This window comes from Epinephelus moara, chromosome 12 (genome assembly GCF_006386435.1).
Source record: "Epinephelus moara isolate mb chromosome 12, YSFRI_EMoa_1.0, whole genome shotgun sequence".
Lineage (NCBI taxonomy): Eukaryota > Metazoa > Chordata > Actinopteri > Perciformes > Serranidae > Epinephelus > Epinephelus moara.
Window position 1 is genome coordinate 16,526,797 of NC_065517.1, and position 24,214 is coordinate 16,551,010.

Sequence of the window (24,214 nt, forward strand, 5' to 3'; positions counted from 1 at the left end):
TTCACTATGCAGAAAACAGTATGGCACAGAATTCCACAAACTCTTCCAATTACAGCTAAACAGTGTACTAAGATATTTTCTGTTGACATTTTAGGTGAGAAATAGAGAACGCAGTTACGAAATCTTGGTTTATATTTGCTCCTGCTTTTGGACCTACTCCAGAGAAGGTCCATCTCTGGTGTGGCTTGGCGTGACACGGCGCATCCAAACTGATATTAGAAACACAAATCGGCACTGCATGGCTTTACTCAGGGCTGCCAGTACTGACAAAGGAAAAAGGGTATTTATGTCCATGGTGGCGGCATTGGTGACAGGCAATACAATAATGCAGAAGTACAATCTGTAGTTTGTGCAACACAACTGCTTTTTTTTAATGATGCTACTGAAATGGGTGTGTGTCCTCAGGAGGTGTATGTGGGGAAGGAGACGGTGTGTACGGTGGACGGCCTCCATTTTAACAGCTCCTACAATGCCAGGGTGAAGGCCTACAATGCCATCGGTGTGGGGCCGTACAGCAAGACTGTGGTGCTCAAGACCTCGGACGGTAGGCTGTGTGTGTGTGTGTGTGTGTGTGTGTATGTGTGTGTGTGCGTGTGTGTGTGTGTGTGTGTGTGTGTGTGGATATGGGATATGTGTGTGTGTTCTAACTTTGCATCCAGTTTACCAGATTGGCACAGACAGGCTGAAAAAGGAAAATGTCCATCTCCTTTAGGATATTGTTTCTTGATTGTCTTGATGTGTTTTCCAACAGAGTAGTTTTGTTAGCGGTGATCTTGAGCAAGCAGGTCTCTTGACACAAATAAAAGGTTTCTATGCAGGATTGTCGGTTTCTGCTTGTAAACATTCTTGCTAGCGAAAATGAAACTAAAAGCCAACCCCAGATTTACTCGCTGTATTTGCATTTTTCTTGGTGCTATCTCTCTCGGATGTCCACTGCCTACGGTCTGGCACCTGGTCGCTACCTTTTATAAAGAAAAACTGTGCATAGTATATCTTTAATTTGTATCATCTAACATCAGTACGACAAACTTCTAAGATAATGAGTGTTGAGGCTTTTTAAGGGTAAAAATGGAAGAATAAAAAGCATAGAGTGTGTTATACAGACGGTGAAGAGAGGAGAAGAGAGTGGATGAAAAGAAAGGAAAGGAGTACAGGAAAGAAAGAAAAGAGAGAAGTCGAAGGGGAGAAGGAAGGAAAGGGAGGGAGACAAAAGGAAAGGAAGGGAGAGGCAAAGGGAAGGGAAAAAGGCAAAATAAAGGGGAGTAGATAAGAAAGAAAGGAAAGGGATTGGAAAGGACAAAGGAGGGCAAAACAGGAGAGAAAAAGGGAGAAAAGGAGAGAATAGGTAAACAACAAAGCAAAGGAAAAAGGGGGTAGACAAGCAAAAAGGGAATGGAAAGGAAGAGAATGGACAAAGAAGTAGGAAAGGAAAAATGATTTAAAGAGGAGGAAAGAACGAAAAGGAAAGACAAGTAAAGTAGAAGAGGGCAAAGGAAAAGAAAGGAAATGAAAGGAGTCAGAGAAAGAAGGACACAAAAAAGGAACCATGACAAAACCTTGTATAACTGCAGTGGGCTGAGGGTGGAGAGTCACACTGACTGACACTGGCCGTGACACTGGCACACACTGTCTCACTTTGCCAGCCACTAACAACAATGGACATTAGTCTGTTTTCTGACTGATAACCGCTCATCCCTCCTGCCCTCTTCCTCTTTTTCTCTCTGTCATCTTTTTTTCTTTGCCAACTCGCCCTCTCTCTTTCTCTCACCCCTCATCGCCACCTCCTTCTCTTTCCTCGAGGACTATAGCGTCCTACAGCTACATGGAGAGAAAAAAAGGGATGTGACTCAACTTGTTGGCATGACGAGTGAATGAGCAGGCGATAGGGGCTGTCGCTGCGACACAAACACTGATTTTTATGTATAGTTTCTTAGTATGATCCTGTGTGTGTATGTATATTGTATGTGTCACAGCTTATTTAATGATGCAGCATATGGCTGTAGCTTGCTGATGAAGCATTTCTGTCCCCAGGCCTGGATAGTAAATGTGTTCCTGATGTTTCAGCCTGTAGTGTGTGTGTGTGTGTGTGTGTGTGTGTGTGTGTGTGCTTTTACCCTGCAGCTAAACTCACTCACACTCTGGCCGGAAGGAACCAACTGTTAATACATGTGTTATGTTATTATTTGACTGTTAGCTATACTGCATATTGTCACAAAACATTAAATTGATGTGAATATTGGTTGACTATATCTATTGTTGGTGAGAGATACAACTGAAGAATTCTGTTAATTATTTATTTATTTATTTTTTGAAGATATTTTTTGGGCCATTTTGCCTTTAATGGACAGGACAGGTAAGTGTGAAGGGGGGAAAGAGAGAGGGGATGACATGCAGCAAAAGGCCACAGGCTGGATTCGAACCCGGGCCGCTGCGACAACAGTCTTGTACATGGGGCGCCTGCTCTACCACTAAGCCACCGACACCCCATTCTCTTAATTATTAATCCAGTTTAGCAGCATATCCATATCCAATTACTTCTCATCTGAATGAAGAGAGGCTGAATTATTTCTTGTTTATCAAAATGAATTAATGAAGGGAGCTGCAGAGTGTACATTTACCCTCTCCTTTCAGTTTTCTTAATCATAATTTGTCTAAATTATACGGATTGTGCAACAGTGAATTGCTACTTTGGCAGTTTTTCCCTCATCATCTCAATCAAGTTTCACGTTATATACACATAATATTTTCTCTAGCCATGGCAACATAAGTGACATGGCATGATATAATGATTAAGAAAAAGATTATCATTATAACAGGATGTTAGAAATATAGCGCATTTTTGTTCCTCAGTGTGGCTTGATGAAAAATGATTATTGAGCACTGTCAAGATGATGCAGAGCTGGGGTTAGGGACCAAGCAGCGAGACAACAATGACACAGAAGTTGCTGACAAAAATTGAGGGTTTTTATTTACCCAAAAAATGCATGAAAAATTTCAAACCAATAAATGAACAACTATGCCTATAAAAGAGGTCAACATAACATAACTATACTCAATATTGTTGCTAAACAAGGTGTTAACTGAACAAACCTGACCTGTCCAAATGACACACGAGGGAGCATATATTGGCTTGGCCAAACCAAATAGAAGAGGTAACCAAAATGGACGGCAACTACAACTAAAACCAAATCCCCCCTATACTCAGCCACACCTTTTGCTCCACCAGGAAGTGACCTCCCCAAACAACCACTGTAACTAAAAGACGAAGAAAGAGGTGATTCATGTCAAACACTTTGCCTGTGCAACCCTACAATGCTAGAATGTACGACGCGATACGATACGATACGATATACTTTATCATCCCTGTAGGGAAATTTGTCTTTGACTTAAGTGCTGTGCACATTGCCTGCTTCCACAAAAAAACAACGAAAACACATCACACATAGATACACAACAATACATCATACAGCATTCCCTTAAGAGGGCACCATGGCACTATTGCTTAACCCTAACAGGCTATTTACTATTTAGGATATTAATTGAGATAGGCACAAAGGAGTTTTTAAACCTATTCAGTTTACATTTGGTTGCTCTGTATCGTCTTCCAGACGGTAAAAGTTCATGCTCAGAATAAAGGAGGTGTGATGGGTCAGATAAAACTCTCTGAGCCTGCCCAAGAACAGACTGCTCAAAGCTTAACTTAAACTATGTAAGGTTAAAAGCAAATAAAGACATTCTAAATCAAACCAACTGTGTGATGTGAATTGTTTAGGTATGGTTGACCATAAATGAAGGTAGATAACAAACTAATGAGTTGAAAGAGTGTGGATTGGGAAAACTTTACCATATGTGGCTGTGACCATCACATCTGGTAAAATGACATTACAATATGCTTTGGAAAACTCAAGTGTAAAACCAGTTAGTGTGGGTGTTGACTGACTACATGGGTCAGAAAGGTGGCACAGACTTTTAGAAACTACTTCTTCTGTCTTTCTTGATAACTTTCCAAAACGATGAAAGCTAGCAGGCAGATGTGGCATCATGACCGAGTGTTTTTTCCTTCCCACAGTGGCTTGGTTCTCCTTCGACCCCACCACAGCTCATCGGGACATCGTTCTGTCAAACGAAAACCAAACGGTCACCTGTAGCAGCTACGATGACCGTGTGGTGCTGGGAACTGCTGCTTTTTCCAAAGTAAACACACATTGGTTATATTATAGATCAGATTTCTTTCTTATGTGAGTGAGCAGGTGACTTAAATGACTTTCAACACCAAGATTAATAAACTTGATTCTAATTCGATATGAATCTCAGGGGATTCACTACTGGGAGGTCAGCATCGATCGCTATGACAACCACCCAGACCCTGCCTTTGGCGTGGCGAGGATCAACACCATGAAAGACATGATGTTGGGGAAAGATGACAAGGCGTGGGCCATGTATGTGGACAACAATCGCTCCTGGTTCATGCACAACAACTCCCACACCAACAGGTAGGTGTATACTATACTCTGTGATTTATAAGGCCAGTGGTAGGATGTGGATGGAAGCTATAGCTCATATTAGGTGTTTTAGGACCAAGCAGTTCTGGGGACTTTTGAGAGGAACTACGCACTAGGCAACTCCCTTGAAAAACTCCATTCCTGCTTTTTAGCATTTGGATCCGATTGAGAGGCTAAGGACACTATCCGCGCATTTGGATCCGATTGAGAGGCTAAGGACACTATCCGCACACAGCCTGTCACTCAAAGCAGCCCACCCTTAATTATCCGTACCTGTATGCCTTAATAAAATGTAAGCCGATGTGTAGCTGTAGAGACTGAAACTGCCAGGTGGTAAACATGTTTATTTCTGTTGTAAAGATGGGCATTTTAACATGGGGGTCTAGGGGTACCACTTGGAGCGAGCCTCTAGTACCATTCAAGGAACTATGGGTTTTGGCACTTCGGCGTTGGCTTCATTTTTCAGCCCTGGACATTACCTCTTGGCTTTGAAGAGTCAACATTGCGTTGTATTTCCAACGATATGCTCAGTAAAGCCTCAACTTAGTTTTTTTGTTGTCTCTTGTTTACACAGCTAATGGGTTTTTAAAAATGGTGGCTCCTGGTGCTAGATTGTCTCATGTGTTCAACCAATCACCTTACACTTGCTTCATTCATGGTTCCTCTTGAGGTGGAGTACCTTCTCTTAAATAGGAGCCTTAAAAAGTAGAAGGAGGACAACGACTACCTGATATTAGATTTTTACTTACCGGTACTAATCATGCATACTTTCTAAGAGGTTTTTAAGTTAAAACTACGTACTTGATGTTAAGGTTAAAAAGGTCCCCTCTGTTGATGTTCTTATACACCACACAAACGTCCTCAGCAGAAGCGAGGAAAATATAGGAGAAGGTACGGTCATGGTGACAGTGACAGTGTTCGAGGAGACAGAATTTGGCTATTGAAATCAATGGGGAGGACACTGCACTCACACTTCCACCCGTCATATCGTTTTTGTTCCAACTTTGACCAAAAAATCTGTCCACCAGATTAAAAAAAACACATTATATCTAATATAATAAATCTAGATATGCACATTTGTTGTCCTTGTTATTGGTGTCCAAACAGATCATGGCTCTGTCCAGCAGAGGTTGAGATCCTGCTGACACCAAACTCTGGTTCCTCGAATGCTGTCACTATTGTTGTGACTGTTCCTCCCTTTATGTTCACCGTGGTGTGGTATAATACAACAGCTACAGAGGGGACCTTTTGAATCTAATATTAGATTCAAAAGTATTTAGGTATTTAGTTATAACTTGAAAACCACTCAAAAAGTATGCATTATTAGTAATAAAAATCCAATATCAGGTAGTCACTGTTCTGCTTCTAATGTTTTTTAGCTCCTATTTCAGAGTAGGTACTTGCCCACAGCAAGAGGAACCATGAGGGACATAAGTCTGTTCCTTCCTTTATATTTTCCTTAAGCAGATGGTGTTTGATTGAAAGTTCAATAACCTATTTGATCTCAACTTTTGAAGCCAACACAGATGAAAGGTCCTCACAATCTTTAGGGGGAAAAAAGTTTTTATAGTCTGCAGCTATGAATGCTGGTAAATTATTTACTTGAAGAATCCATCATCATCAAGTCCGCACTTAAAGTGTTACCACCAGCTGAGGTTTTTTTTTAACAGCCTGAAACTCAAAAGTTGAAGTTACTGACATTTAAAAAATTATAAAATTATTTAATAACAAAAAATGCCAACTTTTGAACTTGTTTGCCTTATTAAGAAATGGTCCTCATCTTTTGAACTTGTATGTCAATAAGCACAGCAGGAGGCACTCTCTTCTTCCATTCATTAGGTGTTGTGCATTAAATCTCACACAGCAAAGGACACACACACACACACACACACACACACACACACACACACACACACACACACACACACACACACACAGGATAATGATACATACACAGGATGACAGAGGGACCCCAGGGGCTCATACAATACCGACTAACAAACACACCAGAGAGCAGCAGCAGCCTGCAGGAGACATCAAAACATCTCTCTGCACCATCTCTCTTAGTGTCACGCCGACACTATCAAACCCTCATTAAACATTTATTTACAAAAATACGTCTATACTTCAGAGGGAAGAAGTCGACATTTCACAGGAATAATGTGAACCCTCTGACTTGTCTTTCTCTACCTCGGTCCGTCCAGACTGCACACTTATTCCTTGTGCCGTTTGCTTTCATGTCGTTAATCATTTCATGTCTGTATTTCAGTGTTATTTACCACATATTGATTCCTCCGTCTCTCTCAGAGCGCTGACTCTCACTCAGTCCCGAGGCAGATGTCATGTGTTTGAATCATGGCTATGTGCCTGCTTACATGTGTAAGGGTGGTTTCGCACCTTTGCTTCTACGCAAAAACACAATTTCAGTCCCACAGTGGGTCCTTTAGCATAGAAGGAAACATCTGTAGTGTTCATTAAGTTTTTGTCACTCTTTGAACTGACTACGGGATTTCAATTTGTCCATCTGTTGTGTGTGTGTGTGTGTGTGTGTGTGCGCGTATAGGGCAGAGGGAGGCATCACTAAGGGCTCGACCGTGGGTATCCTGCTGGACCTGACCAAACACACACTGACTTTCTACATCAACAAGGAGCAGCATGGTCCGACTGCCTTCGAGAACCTGGATGGTGTCTTTGTACCCGCTGTCAGCCTCAACAGAAATGTGCAGGTCAGTGTGTGTGTGTGTGTGTTGGTATATGATGTGTTCTTTAGCATGTATGAATAAGCAAACTGTGATAAACTCAGCTGGGAAAGTATTTTAGTCGACACCAGAGCTGCCAAGACTACTCACAGAAGTGTCAAAGATGCTGAATTTTGAACAAATGCAGCGTTACATTCTCAGCTTTTAGTTGTGCACTTTGGAGTCACACTCTTGGATGTGCTAATGTTACAAATGCTGGTGAAATAATTAATCACGAAGGTTATCAACAAGAAATGATTCAAAGCGAAAACTGCTTCCAGCATATTAATGTGAGGATTTACTGCTTTCTTCCTGTTTTATGTCACCGTGAACTGAATATCGTGAATAAACAAACAAATTGAAAACATCACCTTGGGCTCTGAGAACATGTTAGAGCCAAACATCAGTCACAGGGCTGGTTTATGTTCAGCTGCTGCAGCATTCAGTGTCCCCTTATTTCCAAAATACTAAAGGTGTGAACCTTGTTGCAATCTGTTTGGCTGCTTTTAATGCTCCAAAGCACTCGACTGAAGCACTAAGTTGTGTTTGTGACATCTGAACTTGGAAGTGGAAGTTTAAGAGGAGCACTTGAAGGCAGCAAACTACCTATTTATCTTTCTCCAACTAGTGCTGCACAAGTTTGTAGCTCCATAAATATTTACAGCCAAAGGAATGTCAGCTGATATACTCTCTGGCTGTTTTCTAACACAAATAGTGAATAAAACAGTGAATGTTTGGTAGAATTAATATTTATTAACATTACAAATGATCACATGATTTGCTGATTAGCTATTTGCATTAACGAGCAGTTGTACAGGTGTACCTAATAAAGTGGCCCGTGAGTGTATATTACTACAACAAGAAAAGTTTTATATAATGACAATAAATTATTTCATAATAATAACAAGATGAGTAGAATAATGTTATAACAATAACATTTTCTTGTTATACCGTGAAAATATCTTTAAAACGTGGAAAACATCTTGTCTCTGAACTTTTCACTTGATACTGATCTGTTTTTTTTCTTCTGGTGTGGCAGCAGAACGCCACCATACATGTTTAATTATATACGCAAAATTACAAGTTTGTTATTACTCCATAAAAAAAGCAAGACAAAAGATCAGGAGGAATAGGAATTTAGAAAGAGAGGAATGATCCCTCGTCCAGTACAGACATGAAATAGGTGCTGCTTGCACAGAGCAGGCAGATGTAGCAGTAGAATTACAATACAGACAAACAGAAGACAATTAAGAACAGCAAAGTAGCAGAGCTGCAAAAGTACATCATAAGAAAATTCAAATCAAGGCCGAATGCATCAGTGAAATACTGTATACAGCATGTGGTACAATTTGCAAGCAGAGAGTAAAAGTGCATGGAGAAAGGAATCTGTATTAATCAACAGATGTTAACAAAATCCCAAATCAATTCCATTACTATTCTTAACACTTCAAATACGTTCTTTAAAGGGATAGTTCTGATATTTTGAAGTGGGGTTGTATGGGATACTTATCCAAAGTCAGTGTATTATACACAGTAGATGGCAGTTGGCATGTCCCTAGTTTGAAGAAGCAGGCTGGAGTCTGACATGGAAGCTAAGAAGTCTACTGCTGTAGAGGGGTCAGCAACAAAATGTATTTTAGCCTCCTAAAAAATCCTACCTAAAAAACAGTTTAAGTGTACCCTATATTGAGAGTATTTTCACTGCTTTACCTCTCCATCAGGCAGCCTGTTCTGACAGGAAAAACACCCAATTGTGCTCTTGTCAAAGCCACCAGACTCCACTGACAAAAACAGCAATTTTAGCATGCTAAACACGGAAGCAGCTGGTCTACCGCTGCTTTGCTCAGTTAGTTAGTTTGTGTTATTGTGTGACTTTGGTGAATCAGAACTAACCCTTTTAAACACCAAGGTCCCACAATAACACAAACCAACTAACTGTTCAAGGCAGTGGTAGAGAAGCAGCTCCTGTATTTAGCATCTAGTTAAATCACTGTTTTTCTTAATGGAGTCTGGCTGTAAAGACAATAATATCTAGAACTACATAATGGCTTACTTTTCCAGTTGGAAATCACTGTCTGATGTTAAGGTGAAGCAGTGACAATACTACTATAAATATAGTGTACACTTTAACTGACGTTGGTTGTTTTAGATGGGACTTATTTTATGTGGTTAAAAAACGTTTTGTTGCTGACCCATCCACAGCAGTACATTGCTTAGCTTCAATGTCAGACTCCAGCCTGCTTCACACTGGGGGTGTGCCAACTGACATCTACTGTACGCAATATACTGATGGGTACCCTGTACAAACCCACTTCAAAAAACACTATCCCTTAAATTCAAGTATACACTGAATATGGCTTAATCCAGCTAGCTGCCAAATGAATGCTAGCTAAGTCCAACTCATTGTCAACAGTGTTTTAAACACTCAAGTGTTCACATGTGTCTTCCCTAAATTAAACTGCCCGTGTGTTCCCCAGATGAAGCTCAGCAATTATGCATGTCTCTTCAGTCTGTCCTCAGTCTCACTGAGTGTTTGCTCTGTTTGTCCCTTTCAGGTGACCTTAGTGACGGGCCTGGAGGTGCCAAAGAATACCAAACAGTAGGAGATCCCTCCTCCCCCCGAGCGCGCCGAGATACAAACCAACGATGTCATATGCAGTTCGCTCCCACGTGAACCTTATCCAGTCACATCAGATGGGATTTACCCGTCTCCCATTCGTCTCAAGGTGCCCTTTGTCTTGGATATACTTCAGTGTGAAACCCTGCTCCATAATTTGCAACAAAGGATTAAAATCTGGGTTATTATTGGCTATACATGATGGTTGATGATGGATGTCACAACAGAGATGACGGGACTTACTGTGGATCGCCATACTTTTTTCATATCCCAGTTTTTGCCCAGGATACTAACACAAATCTTATTATTCCAGCTTGTACCTTCCAGAAATTTTAACAAAAAGGAAAATGCAGCCTGAAACCTCTCCTGGAGGCCTGAGACTAAAATAATCGACCCTCTCACTTTGACAGAATCAATGGTTAAGACTCCCACACTGTGCAGTGAAATGATGTTGTGCTTCAGTTTCTCTATTTAAGATTTTCTGAGCTTTTTAACGATTAATTTAAAGAATAAAAATAACATCACCATCAGTTTTAAAGAGTCCACAACAACGAGGTGCTTCTGGGAGGCGAGAGAGAAACGATTCAGCAGTGTTTATTGATGCTTCTCTCTCAGGTGTCTTTACAGCTCACAAGGTAAAACCAGATGAAGGGAGTGTTTTGTAGGGGTTGTTGCGGCACCGTGGGATGTTTCAGTCATGAAATATTTAAAAGCTACGCTTTCGGTGCACATTTTTATCCCAGTTGTGGCTCCAACAACACTGCCTTCTCTGTTTTTTTTACTTTTTCTCTATTGCATACAAAGTGGCATAAAGATTGTTTGGTGCTGCTGTCAAAGTGGTTTACACACTGAGGTCAAACGCTGGGAAGGATTGGGCTCAATTCCATTTCATTTTTCAGTAATGTGACAGATCTGCTGTCTAAATTTATTTTGGTGCATTTTTTTGCAGTCGTGGTGTCTTGATTAGGATTGTTTGGGGGATTTTAAGTGGCTGTCATCGTAATTTTTGAAAAGGGAGAAATTAAGTTGAATTTCTGGTAGTATGGGATTTCACAGTCACCGTTTATTTACCCTACATCTGTCTGCCTCAATTGGTTGAATAAAAGGAAAAGATTCAGCAGAGACCAAATGAGATGAGCCGCAAACTTAATTTTGCCTCCTAAACTGGTTAAAGGTTTACACTTTTTATGGCGATAGCCGTGGCCGGAAGCATTATGTTTTCGTGTTGTCCGTCTGTTCATCCGTCCCATTCTTGTGAACACGATATTTCAACTATGCCTTGAGGGAATTTCTTCAAATTTGGCACAAATGTCCACTTGGACTCAACGATGAACTAATTTGATTTTGATGGTCCAAGGTCAAAGTCACTGTGACCTTGCATCTGTCTCATTCTTGTGAATGCAATATTTAAGAAGGCCTTACGTAAGTTTTCTCAAATTTGGCACAAACGTCCACTTGGACTCAAGAATCAACTGATTAGAACTTGGTGGTTTAAGGTCAAAGGTCACTGTGATCTCACAAAACATGTTTTTGGCCCTAACTCAAGAATTCTTAAGCTGATTATGACAAATTTTTACACGAATGTCTAATAGAATATAACGATGAAGTGATGACATTTTATATTCAAAAGGTCAAAGGTCAACCTCACTGTGACATCATAATGTTCTGCAAAAACACTTTTCTGGCCCTTACTCAACATCATATCTCAGGAACAGAAGGGGAGACATTTGGTCAGATACTGAAGTGGTGCCACTAATCTTGGGTGTCCACCTTGAAACTGTGCTGATTGTATAGATTTTCTATGCTTTCACCATATTTTCACAGACGTGGATGTAAACTGAAACTATAAACTTCGTGGGTTCGTGGAGGCAAACAAGCACGAGTCGATAATTCTAGTTTTACCTTTTGACAGAGTCAGGCTAGCTGTTTCCTCATTTCCATCAAGGACATTATAAAGATGAGTTGTCGTGGCGTAAATCAGGTCATATTATTGGAGTACAACACATAAACTGGGAACATGGGGATGATTAATTCCACTGAGGCTGAGGCTGAGGCATTGGCAGTTGGCGCTGAGTCAGAATATATTTTATACAAAAAATGAAGATATGGGTGAGAATAACAATTCTGCCATTAGTGAAAAATTCCTTAATAAAAGCCCATAAGCAAATGCTGTCAATATGAAAATGTTCTATTGTAGGTCAGCTGCCATCCGTTCAAGCCTAGCCAAAAAGTTCTCTAAGGCCGAACCCACCCAAGGAGGATTAAGAGAGCGCAGCCAAAGAGCACCTGAGTGGACACCATTTTTGTATTTCTAGCAATGTCTGCTGTAACCCTCCAACATCGCAGCTCCAGTTACATTGTGCATGTGTCATACCCCAAACCTCCATGGCATCAAAGACTGTGTCCTAGCCTTCATTGAATAGCCTTGATTTCCACTCCTTATGCTAAGCTAAGCTGACCAGTTTATGACCAGATATTAGCTTAATTTTTATGCTACAAACATGAGAGTGGTATCAATCTTGTTTAACTCATCTAATAAGCGTATTTTACAAAATGTCAAACTATTCCTTTACATTTATAGAAAGAACAGACTGCTACATTTCCCTACAAATGTAAAAATTAAGTTTCTCTTTGGATTATTGACTCAAATGCATGCTAGCATGTACAAACAGTGCACAAAGGGCTTGATAACACTGTATAAAAAGCAAGTGAAAAGGCAGTAGTTCATATACAGAGGACCTACACAGCAAAGTCTTAGTGTTTAAGAGCTTAAATGACATCAGTTCCAATTTCGAGTCTGTCATGTTCCTCCAGTCTGACATATTTGCTATTAGCAATATGCATTGCATGCCATAAACTAAATTCATTGATTCTTTGAGTGACTGAAATTAGTTTCTTTGGGAATTAAAATCAGATTTACCGCTTAACATCCAGTTTTCCCACTTTAATTCCCCTTAAGTAACTGTAAGGTTAAAATCCTCTTATTCACCCTGACTGACAGCATCATTATACTCTGCATACATTATATTCCCAAGACTCCATGTTTTATCTTGTGTATCATGTTATAAACATTTCCAAACATTCAGTCCGGCATATTTTTGTAATCTTCGAGATCTCCACTTGAATTTTAAATTAAGCTCTCTGGGGTTGAATTAATCAGCATCAGTAGTGACTAAACCACTGGTGTGTCAATGAGGTCAGAGGTTAAACTCTGCCTGCAGCTTTAAATAAAAACACGAGAGCTTGTGTTAATTTGGGTGCTAAAACTACAAAATGGTGTGCAAACAGTTTGTACCTTGTCCTGCTGAATGAATCAAAATGAAGGAACAAGGTTGATTGGTTGCCTGCAGGAGCATTTACTGCCTCCATGTTTTCCCTGCAGCCTCTCCCAGGCTCGCAATCACATTTATCTCAAGAGGAAATGTTTTCACCTTGAGGGATGAATGTCCGAAGATGCTGAAATGAAATGGAACTGAGCCAAACCTTATTTTGTTTTATAAGTCCAACAGCTACTATAATACATCAGAAGTCGATGAGAAAAGTGCGGTTGTCTCATGGTAATTTTATTCTGTGCTCATCACTCAGTCTCTCTGTAGATATCCATTTCAGGCACCTTTAATGTGTCGGGCTGAAAATGATCTTGAAAAGTCACATCAGGTAAAAGCTACGTTTGCTGCTACGCTTCTCATCAGGGATTGGATATGGCAGCCTGTAGAGGACAGTAGCTTCGAAATTCAACCAAACCACTGTGACTACGGATATCAGATGTTTTACCACACATTACCCATGTGGATTTTATCTCGAATGCAGCAGAGGATGGAGAAGTTTGCTTCTGAATTCATTTAATATTTATTATGATATGTGAAATATTTCTATTCCCTATAACGTTGTGAGTGTGAGAGACACACCTGCCATACAAAGATTGGGTTTACGTGTGAGTGAAGATCCACAAACAAATGTAAATAGTGACATGTGAGTTATGATTATGACATGTGATATTAAGCATGGATTAAGCGTCGAACAAGTTTACAAAATATCTGAAGCTGTACTGTAAATAGTGTACTGTATTACTGTCTTTGCAATGAGTGATGTTAAAGCCAACTGCTACGACAGCTCGCCCTCTGCTGGTGGACGGTAGCGACAACAGGATTGATGAACTGATCCTCTTGTTACATTTAACCGACTGTGTTTTCAGACCTTTAAACGCTGACTTTAAAAAAAGCTGTCGGCAAACGTGTTGCCTGACGAGCTCCTACTATAACTTGTATCATCAACTATCTCATGATATTCAAACATTTAATCAGGGACATGAAATAGCAGTCATTTACATTTCTACAGGTTTTTATATATGTTTACAGATTATTATGAATGCAGGCAGCACTTAAATGTCACCTAACACAACATATTTAATTTAAATTATTAGTTCCACACAAACTTTAAATATGCCAGGTGACTGAACAGATATACAGTAAATAAAAGTAGGTATTTCTTACTGGAATTAGTGACGTCTATTTTCAATACAACAGCAGAAATATTATAAAATGTGTTAGCCTGTGGTTACCTTCTGTTTAAATTTAATTGTAGAGCACTAGAGTAGTAATTAGTGATACTTAAATGATAGGTAAATATTACCCTTCTTTTTTACTTCATGTTTTAATTATCAAAGACAATGGAAATGTGGATGGGATTATGTATTTTTTATGAATCAAAATTCTTACCTAGATTGTTTTCCCATTTGCACCCCAGAACAGCAAACGGCAGGTATATTAGGCCACCATTTTGATATGTCAACTACAGCATCTTACCTGGGTTTTTGCACTTGATGCTGCATTCAAAGTATGTGGGAAAGTTCACAGCTACAGTTTATATATTAACAATTAGGGCTGGGCGATATGTAGAAAATCAGATATCACAATATTTTTGCCCATATTCCTCAATATTGATATTGCGACGATACTGTAGGGTTGAATATTGGTGCTTTCACAAAATATTTACACAAGATTTTCATTCAATTAAATCACTTAACTGAAACGCAGCCCTTAAAACCAGGAAAAGACAACACTTGAGATATTATGATATTTAATCTATTGGGGACGGCAGTAGGTCAGTCCACAGGGACCTGGGTTAGGAACCAGAGGGTCGCTGGTCCAAGTCCATGTTCGTACCAGGTATAGACTGAGGACTGGCAGCTGGAGAGGTGCCAGTCCCCCTCCTGGGCACTAAACCCCCAACTGCAAGCCCCCCTTGCTTTGACATCTCCACATTTAATGCATGTATAGGTCCTGTCTGTGCATGTGTGTATTCCGGGCCTGTATGTATATGACTACAGAGTGATAAAAACTGAATTTCCCCTCGGGGATTAATAAAGCATATCTTCTTCTATTAAAATCTAAGATGATATTGAGTCTCATATCATGACATTGATATAATACTGATACTGTACATTGCCCAGCCCTAATAACAATAAATCAAATGACTGTGTAATTCTGCAGTTAATGTTGGCTTCATGGATCGTTTTAGCATCTTTCAGCTCGTTGTTTTGGCCTTTAACTTTACTGTTTTGATTCACTCTCATTGCTCACATAGCATCGTTTTCAGCTGCAGCTGTTTTCAGTGAAATAGCTCTAAAACCTGCTGTACACTACCTGCTCAGCTCCAAACAGCTGACAGATAGAGTAAGTGACACGCTGGTGAATTTAGCATTCAGCAGCTGAACCAGATAGTTATCTCAGAAGGTTGGTGGGTGGCCAAAAACATAACATAAATACGTGATAATGTGCTATGTCTGCTGGATGTGTAAATAGATTGGTCATTTAAAAGGTGACAAGAGAGTGCTGCAGGATAAGTCCTAAAACCTGGAACTGAGTTTGCATTTTAGCACTCCTGGTTCCCATGTCTTTAAGTCAATGGATTTTTTAAATGTCAGTCACCTGAAATAAGGTATGTGGTTAACACAAGCTTAAGAGACTTTCACGTTGTGTTCTACAATATAAAATATGTCGGCAAATACTCTTATACTCTATTTTGAAGCTTGTTGGTGTCTTAAAAAAGATGGTGGCCTCATTTTGGTGACGACGTTAAAGTCATGAGACCATGGTGTAATTTGTTCATAGCCTAACATTAGCTTTTTACTTGTAGTGATTGCATTACCCTTCAAAAAATTATAAAACTGGTGTTCATTTGTGAAGATTACCTTGCTGAACAAAATGTTTAAGTATCATAAACATTTGTTTGCCACAGAGCTTATTTTCTGCAGTACTCCAAAATCCAGTGGAAATATCCCATAGGTGTCTTTGTGGAGGGAACCAGGGGGGCGCCAACTTCTGCGTCAGCCTATAAGAAAACATAAATCTACAGCACTCTGTATGTCAGTGTTGTCACAGCTTTGTTTCTGCTGCCCCCAAGTGGCCAGAAAAAGCAGGTATTTCATTACAAACAACAAATAAGGCAATAAAATCCAAAGAAAATTATTTAATTTGAAATTTAGTGACCATCCACAATGTTCTTATTAGCATTTATATTTACCATCTTTCCCACATGACATGAATGCAGCATTAGTGTCAAAGCCAGGACTTGAATTAGTTTCCCTCGACCCAGAAAGCAAACATCTATCAGCCAAAGGGGAATTTTTCCTGACCTGCCCCAGACTGCCAGCTTTCTGATAAAGGCCTGGGATGAAGCACTGCCCAGCTCCCTCTCAGTGCTTTTTATCTCTTCTGAGAAAAAACGCTACATGGACACAAGGCCTCAGGTCTACATTTGCATCATGTGAGGCTCTCTGGCTGCTCAGCCTTACCCTCTGACCGTCCTCCCACCTCCCACACCAGAGGAGCGACAATCCCCAGAGTTTGACTTTGCTGTCACCAGAAATAGATTTTAAGCCCATGAGCAAAGTGAGACATCTATCGCATAACCTGAGGGGAACCATTTCCTTCATCTGAAAGTCTGGCTGATTTGGGGTTACATGTCTGCGGGCTGTGTTGGTGTCAAAATGGTGCAGAGGGAATAGAAGCTGAAAGTAAAGGTGTTAGGTGGAGGCTCAGAGAGTCAGACAATGTATCAGGTAAAATCAGGTTACACCTTTCACTTTTTTTTGCAATATTAAAATCAAAACAGATCTTTATGTGACAGATACGAACGAAAATCACACCTAAAGTCATTGTAGTCACTCCTGTCTAGAAACGGTATTGTCAGAGTGCTTGTATGGCATGTCCCTTTGCCCCAACACTTACCCACCCATGAATGTGAGATTTAATTTAATGGTGCTGGGGGGAAAAGCATGTCACTACTGTTAGCTATTTAACTTTACGAATGGCAGATTTATTTACTCTATAAAGTCTGTAAATATATTTAATTACATATTTATTTTCTTTTGTATATTGCCCTCAAGTTGTTCAGTATAGAAGTTGAATGGCTACTGAGTATATATATCTATGGTGAATCGCCAAGGGTTGCAGGTTTAAAAAAAAAAAAAAAAGCAAACAGCTACAAAATCTTCAACATAAACCAGACTCGCTTACAGCTTGAAACAATGTGCTGCAGATAAGCTTCATATTTCCTCATGCGCGTCCTTTTTTGAAATGTATAAATGACACAAAAGCTGCTTCAAAGAAACGGTGTGAGAATTTGTGACCTCACCCAGCCGCACACTGCCAGATCACACCTCTTGTTTCGCTGCCACCGTCGTTGTTGCTCAAAATCCATTGACTTTTTTTCTCCCTTTCACAAAATGAAAAGTTTTCTGTGGAGATCTGTGATGTTTACACCTCGAACGCAGCTTCTCGAGGCTGTCAGGAAGTCGTGTACATAAGGGTTTTACAACAAGAGAGAAACGACTTCCTCATGGTCCATTCAGAGTGTTTGTATGTGTGTGTTTTCATGAAAACGTCTGCCAAGACTTTACGTGTGTGTACATTGTTTGTTTTTTTAATAACTACCCCCATCTGTCCTGTTATGATCCCCTCCCTTCCTGCCAATGTAAATGTTTTGTACGACTACATGGTTTGTATATGAGAAATGCATTGTAACTGCAAACCTTTACAGTGTAAAAACACCAGAAACGCAGATGTGTGGTTTTTTTTTGGTCATTTATAAAAACAAAATAAATTAACTGTGATGGAATATGATTTGACAAAAGTCTCCAGTTTGATGCATTTAGCGTCCTGCCACTGTGTGTACGTTCAGGGTCCGTTCTGGAGGTCGGGAAATTGGATTCTTGACTCAGCAGTCTGTCTCCTGGAACACCGTTTTTTATTTTTACTGCAGACAAGTCCTCTGGAAATCAGCCTTACAGCGCACGCTGTATTCAGCTCTCGTCCACTTCCTCTTAACACTGCAAACAGTCATGCAGTAAACTGAGTCACTGATGGCGTTCTGGATGCCAGGTTTTCCTCTGGGCTGCTCGAGGTTTCCCATCCTGGAGGATTTAATTGGTCGCCTGCAAACATAAAAAGAGGGATCTTACAGCGATCACTTTCAGTCCCCTTAAATCTTATCACTTGATGTAAACCTTACCCTTAACTTAAAATGCTTCCAACATTAACCCTAAACTTTCCCTGATTTTGTGTCACTTAATCTTTTGATTCCCATTTCCACCTGGTGTTAACATGCATCTTGGTTGATCTGATCACAAGTGGAAAGCTGTACGTCTGCCTGTTCACACCCGGCACTAAAATGCATCTCCACGTGTCTCAAGTAACCACTCGTGATCGTATCTAACCTAACCTCTCTATATGCAAATAAAGACAGTAGCCTGAATCATTTAATTCACCATCATAGGAGACTACTGCTGCAGGAGTGTGAGCTCTGTACCGAAGACAGTTGGTTGCGGTGAGGCAAGCAGTGAATAAACAGACTATGATTATTTGCAGTCCAACCCACATGGCATCATATGACACGTAATAGGAGAGATAAATGATAAACCAACATAATATAAATGTACACATGGCTCCTAAAGACAGAGTCGAGCTGGTTCAGTGTCAGTGTGAGGTTGAACTGACTGTTTGAGGGTAGGACAGCGGCTCCACACCAGTCCTTCTGTGCGGCATGTAACCTGTGTAACAGCAGCAACAGAAAGTTTGCTTATCTGGCTGGGAGTTGCATAAGCAAGGATGTCAGCTGAGTAGGCGATCCTTCAGTGTGGCCAAGGACACATTAGTGCACACGCTATTGAAAGAATGTGGCCATGTGAGGACCCGACCACCTCTGAAAGTGGTCGAAGCGATCAGATTTCAAGACGCAACAAGGAGGCATTTGATGCATTCACACCTGTACTTGTGATCTGATCAACCAGGATGTATGTTAATACCAGGTGTAAACAAGTCCTAAGATTGTTAGGTGAACGTACAACAACATGCTCACCTATTTGCCCCTCTTATTGCCTTTTATTTTCTGGATCTCCTTGGAGCTGAGGATCAGCATGCCGTTCTTGAAGCGGCCCACCTGACCTGAGGGGGCGGCGCCAGAACCTGAGGGCACCTTCTTCTTGTCCCTGCTGGAGTTGGCAGCACAAGCAAACACAGGTTTCAACCACTGAGACACTATAAGACTCTCCGTATATCATGGTTTATTATTCAGTGCTTAAGAACTTTTTAGATATGGATAGTTATGCACAATATTTAATAATATAGAGAGTCAAGAACATTTATAAAAAGCACATATTTGCTGACGTGTTGATTTCAGCCTGTGTCTCCCAAATTAAAGGTCCAGTGTGCAGGATTTAGAGGCATCTATTGGCAGAAATGGTATATAATATTCATAACTATGTTTTCATTACTTCATAATCACCTGAAAATATGAATTGTGCTTTCTTTACCTTACATTGAGCTGTTTTTATCTACGTTGGAGCGGATAAACCAAAGACCTGCTCTAAATAGGGCTATTTTCGTTTTTGCGTCAGCCATCTTAGTTCTCCTTCACACTTGGCACGTGGGAGAGGGTTATTAATATTTATATTAAATCCTAGAGGAAAATGTTTACAGATATATTCAGAAATGTCCGTCTCACCCACCTTTGTTTATTCGGCTTCTTCTTTTTCTTCAGGTCCTACAGAGCAACAAGAGGAACGATTTTTTAAATTACCATTGTATTGTTTGGTTTAAGGTGGGGGAAGGTGCAGGTCTTACCGGCTGAACCTCCTCCTTTGCTTTCTGCTTCTTCTCTTTGATCTGCTGCTGCAGCACCTTGTAGTTTACGTAGTCCTTCTTGGGGGGCTGATTGAGAGATAATTATTAAGTCGTGAATTAGTCACTTAGCTATTAAAGAGGTTGTCATGCTAATTAAATAAGTGCAGCGCTTTAGACAAAAGGTTATCCATACTCTGGCTCCCAGCATGACGGCTCTGTCTTGTTCAAACACACGCTGCTGCTCCTTCTTATAGCCTGTGATTCCAAACCGATGGACTTCAAGACGAGCCTGAAACCAACAAACACAGATAAAATATAAAGCTTCTATTAATTATAGAATCACAAAATTGTAGTTTACAGACAGCGATGCAGCAACAAAAAACACACACAGTGAAGTGGGATAAAACTGTCACCTTTTCCAAATTGAGTTCTCCTAGCTCGCTGCTTTCCTTCTTCTCTGTTATCTTCTGAGGGGCCTGGAAGTGAGGACAGCACGTAACCAAAGGCGGCAAAAACAAGAGGAGAGAGACAGTGAAGTGATGGATGGTGACAAGAAGAACATAAACAGAGAAGGTTGAGTAGAGGTCACACAGCTGCATGGAGGAGGCTTGGTTTCAAAATGTCAGAGATGGAACAGGTTCTGCGTTTGCACAAACACATTACTTATTATAAAATGAACCGAGGTACAGCTCTTTGGTAGAATAAAAAAGTTAGGCTGTCCTGTCAGTGCTGGTGACAACAGTTTAATTTTTCATTAACCCTGATGCTTCATCTTGTTGGATAGAGGAACTTCAAATCACCTCCCACTATCTACTCTCTTTGCCCACAAATTAAATTACCACTGTCACTGTTTTATCTTTTAAGGCAATATATTTTGTGCAGTTACAAAACTTCCCTTTGTGATGTATATAATATATAAATTATGTTTTTTTAAAGAAAATACATCCAATAAAGAGTCCTCAGACAGGTAAAACCAAGGTTTCCAAGTATGCTGACATATCTGAGATTGTTTTTTGTGACCCTTGGTTGCACGAATCCCCCAGTTTTACAAATGTTGACTTGTAGATTCAGAATTTTGTTGATTGACAGAAAATTAATCAGACACTTTTTTCTCAATCAATTAATCATTTTGGTAATTTTTCAAACAAATATGCCAACCTTCTGCTGGATAGAGCTTCTCAAATGTCAAGTTTTTTAAAAAAAAAATAGAAGATGGTAAACTGAAGGTTTCCCTCCGAGACATGATCACAGTGTAGGGTAATACAGACAGACATGGCCCAAATCTTTACAGTAAACGGGAAAATAACTATTTGTAACAAGTCTCAAGTTTGCTATTATAGATGCACCTCTTCCAATATGCTACAGTAACATTATTTCCCACCAGTGGGACAGGACACGGCACAGCTAATGCACCACAGAACAGCTCATATTGTTTACTGAATCCACAGGATTTGTCTTGATAAAGTACACAGAGTGCGCCAAAGTAGCATAGACTTACAGGCATTTTGTCGGGGGCCGGTGTCTGCTTGGTTTTCAGTTTCTTTCGGGGGTCCTGGAATGTCACAACCTCCACCTGACTCGCCTGATGGATGGCTGGTCCTGAAAAGACATGATATATTACATTAATAAGACAAGGATTGGAGAAATGAGTGGTTGAAGATGGGAGGCTAAAGGAGTAGAGAGTCTGAAAAGGTTTAAATGACAGCTGTGCATATGTATGGACACCATTAAGTGTTAAAAGAAGAATTTAAAAAAAAATCAATATGACAAATTATCTGGAGACCTTTGGAATGATTCCTGGAAACAAAATAAGTTGATGGACGATGCAAAGCTGCGTTATTGTTTTGCTGCCCACCTGTTTGCTCAGTGTTTGGTTGTTGCTGCCGATGTTCAGCACCATCACGATCTGCTCTGTTGTCCTCAGTGTCACTGCAGACATCCCTGACAGCAGAAGACTCCTCTTCCTCCTCCTCACATCTTTTTCTTTTCTTCTTCTTCTTCTGAGACTTGAGCTTCTTTTTTGATGCCGCTCCATCATCTGCACCATCAGTCAACAACATGAGCATGAATTATAAATCTCATTCACATCCCTGCAACTTTCTGGTCAACATGATTAACTTGTTTGTGCTTTTCGGAAATAGCTGAATAAGATTTAAATATAATTTTATGAGACATCATAAAAACTTCTCTGCTTTAATGGAACCTGACGACTGCTCCTCCATCCTTGCTTCTATCAATTAAGTCCAGTCCAGTGCTTTCCTTAAAACATGTTATATTTTATCCCTTATTTGAACTTACAACTTTTTATGTTAAGATTCTGATGTACCTGTGTGATCTTCTTTTTTTGTACATATTTAGTTAGAATTATTGAAGGAAGCCTGAAACTGCCAACAATTACTTTTCTGCACTTAATGGCCAATAAGTGTATTACTTGCATAAGTAAGATTAGAAAAGAAAAGTAGGACATTTATTTATCCTGAATGTTGTGCAGCACTTGAAGAACGAAGTAGGGAATGCAAAGAGCGCAAATATAAAATATGAATTTAAAAAAAAAAATCCAAAATATACACAATGCCAAAAATATAAACACAGTTGCCAATAAGGATCAAGTTGCATCAATATCATTTACTAGGATGTGTACTTTACGAAAACGTGTAGAAACCAAGACTTTGTGGGTTTGGGGTTTAACACTGTGTCTGTGTGTGTACTGTATGTCACTGATACCAGTGGTTCTCAGAGGCTGTGTCACAGCACGGCGTGCCGTGGGATTTTGTTTTAACCACACATTATTATTACAATATTCAACCTCGCCTATATAAAAAGTTATGAGTGAATTATTAATTGACTGTATCAGTATGCTGTACGCACCCATTTCCTAATGAAGAGCAAAATTCTAACTTAAATGTAATTTAATGTACAAAACCCTCACAGGGAACCTACTTGTCACCATTTGCAAGAGGGAATTATAAGTGTTTGGCACATGTTTGATCACATTCTCACATTATCTAACACTATTTCCTGTTTAAATGGATGTTATTGGTGCTTTAATGTAATTTTAAAAAGCTTAAAATTAATACTTGAATCATTGTTAAGAAATATTTAATGAGTAATGGCTGGTTGACAATTTTTATTTGATATTAGTAAATAAAAACACACATTTATGTTGTGATAAGAGCGATAACACATTATGTAGAGGCTATTGTGCACAGATATAAATACAGGTGTGCCTTGGGTGCAAAAACCACTGACAAATGCCAATCAATATCATCTGTGGGTGAGAAAACTGCAGCAGAGCACAGATTTATCTAGTAATTCAAACAACTTTTACAACAAAAAAGTTGTATAACTCCTGGGAGAAATACTTCTCATCAATCAATACATTGTCCTGCACAATACTTGCACACAGCTGAAACATATACCTGAGGAACTTCAAAGGATTTCTTTAATTTTCCACTATAAACCTTAAGTTGTCACTAATATCAGTAAGATAGAATAAAATGAGCCTTTACTGATCTACAGAGGGGGAACTTTGTTGTCACAGCAGCACAAGGACAGAAGTAAGCAGGCTACAGATAAAAAGAAAAGTTATTTGAGAAGCTGCAATAAGAACAGAGGTAAAGACTATCAGCTATATAATATGCTTAAGTAACAGTGTCTGAAAGTTTGACAGCACGTTAGATTAACTAAACAATCACCCTTGCGATTTAAATTAATAAAAACGACTGACTGGATGTTATTGTGCTGTCAGTGACCATGGAGAATGCATTACATGACCCATGCTGGGGACAGCCAGCTAACATTAGCAGGGACAGCTAGCATTCATGTCAGGACAGGGCAATGGTTTTAGCTGAGTTACAGGAGCATAATTAAGTCAACACAGACATTATTCTTGTTTCTAACTCTTATAACGTGATAGCAGAGCCCTGGTAAAACAAATAGGACAGACTTAACAGACGACACCAGCCTTTTAAAGCAGCTTGTAGAGCTAGCATCTCTGGCTAAGCTAACAGCACTTACCAAACTCATACAGTTTATCCAAAACATGTTCAAGAAACAGACAGTCTTCGTCTTCCTTCCCCTTCATTTTAAGGTAATGGTACAAGCAGGGAAAGAAAAGAAAGAACAAAAGAGAACAAAACAGTTTCTAACTCCTCGGGACTCAACGATACCAGCCGAATGACAACAAACTGTAAAAGCACATGGGACGACCGGTTTGGTCACATCCGGCTACGG

At 39.9% G+C, this 24,214-nt stretch overlaps 2 protein-coding genes across 3 annotated transcripts in view; one reads left to right on the plus strand and one right to left on the minus strand.

Annotated features, from left to right (window-relative positions):
- Positions 1-17,786, plus strand: part of LOC126398496 (E3 ubiquitin-protein ligase TRIM9) — a 74,560-nt gene extending 56,774 nt beyond the window's left edge. For both annotated transcript variants that reach the window (XM_050057901.1, XM_050057902.1), the window contains 5 exons: positions 406-544; positions 4,070-4,194; positions 4,315-4,493; positions 7,066-7,228; positions 9,796-17,786. In XM_050057901.1, coding sequence (XP_049913858.1) covers positions 406-544; positions 4,070-4,194; positions 4,315-4,493; positions 7,066-7,228; positions 9,796-9,843 — 654 coding nt within the window. In that variant the 3' untranslated portion in view covers positions 9,844-17,786. The remainder of the gene's footprint in view (positions 1-405; positions 545-4,069; positions 4,195-4,314; positions 4,494-7,065; positions 7,229-9,795) is intronic.
- A 139-nt stretch (positions 17,787-17,925) lies between these two features.
- Positions 17,926-24,196, minus strand: c12h1orf131 (chromosome 12 C1orf131 homolog). Its single transcript, XM_050057916.1, has 9 exons — positions 23,999-24,196; positions 21,837-22,019; positions 21,480-21,580; positions 20,395-20,457; positions 20,175-20,270; positions 19,982-20,068; positions 19,867-19,901; positions 19,218-19,350; positions 17,926-18,294 (listed from the first exon to the last, which is right to left on the minus strand). The coding sequence occupies exons 1-8, from the start codon at positions 24,063-24,065 to the stop codon at positions 19,218-19,220; spliced, it is 765 nt and encodes a 254-aa protein (XP_049913873.1). The 5' UTR covers positions 24,066-24,196; the 3' UTR covers positions 17,926-18,294.
- Positions 24,197-24,214: the final 18 nt, after the last annotated feature.

Bases quoted from the DNA above. Each gene is read 5' to 3' on its own strand.
- c12h1orf131 (XM_050057916.1), bottom strand. From the start codon at position 24,065: ATGAAGGGGAAGGAAGACGAAGACTGTCTGTTTCTTGAACATGTTTTG. The intron at 20,458-21,479 runs GTAAGTCTATGC...CCTCACTTCCAG, and splicing joins CGGCCCCCGACAAAATGCCT to GCCCCTCAGAAGATAACAGA. The intron at 19,351-19,866 runs GTGGGTGAGACG...TGCCAACTCCAG, and splicing joins AAGAAGCCGAATAAACAAAG to CAGGGACAAGAAGAAGGTGC.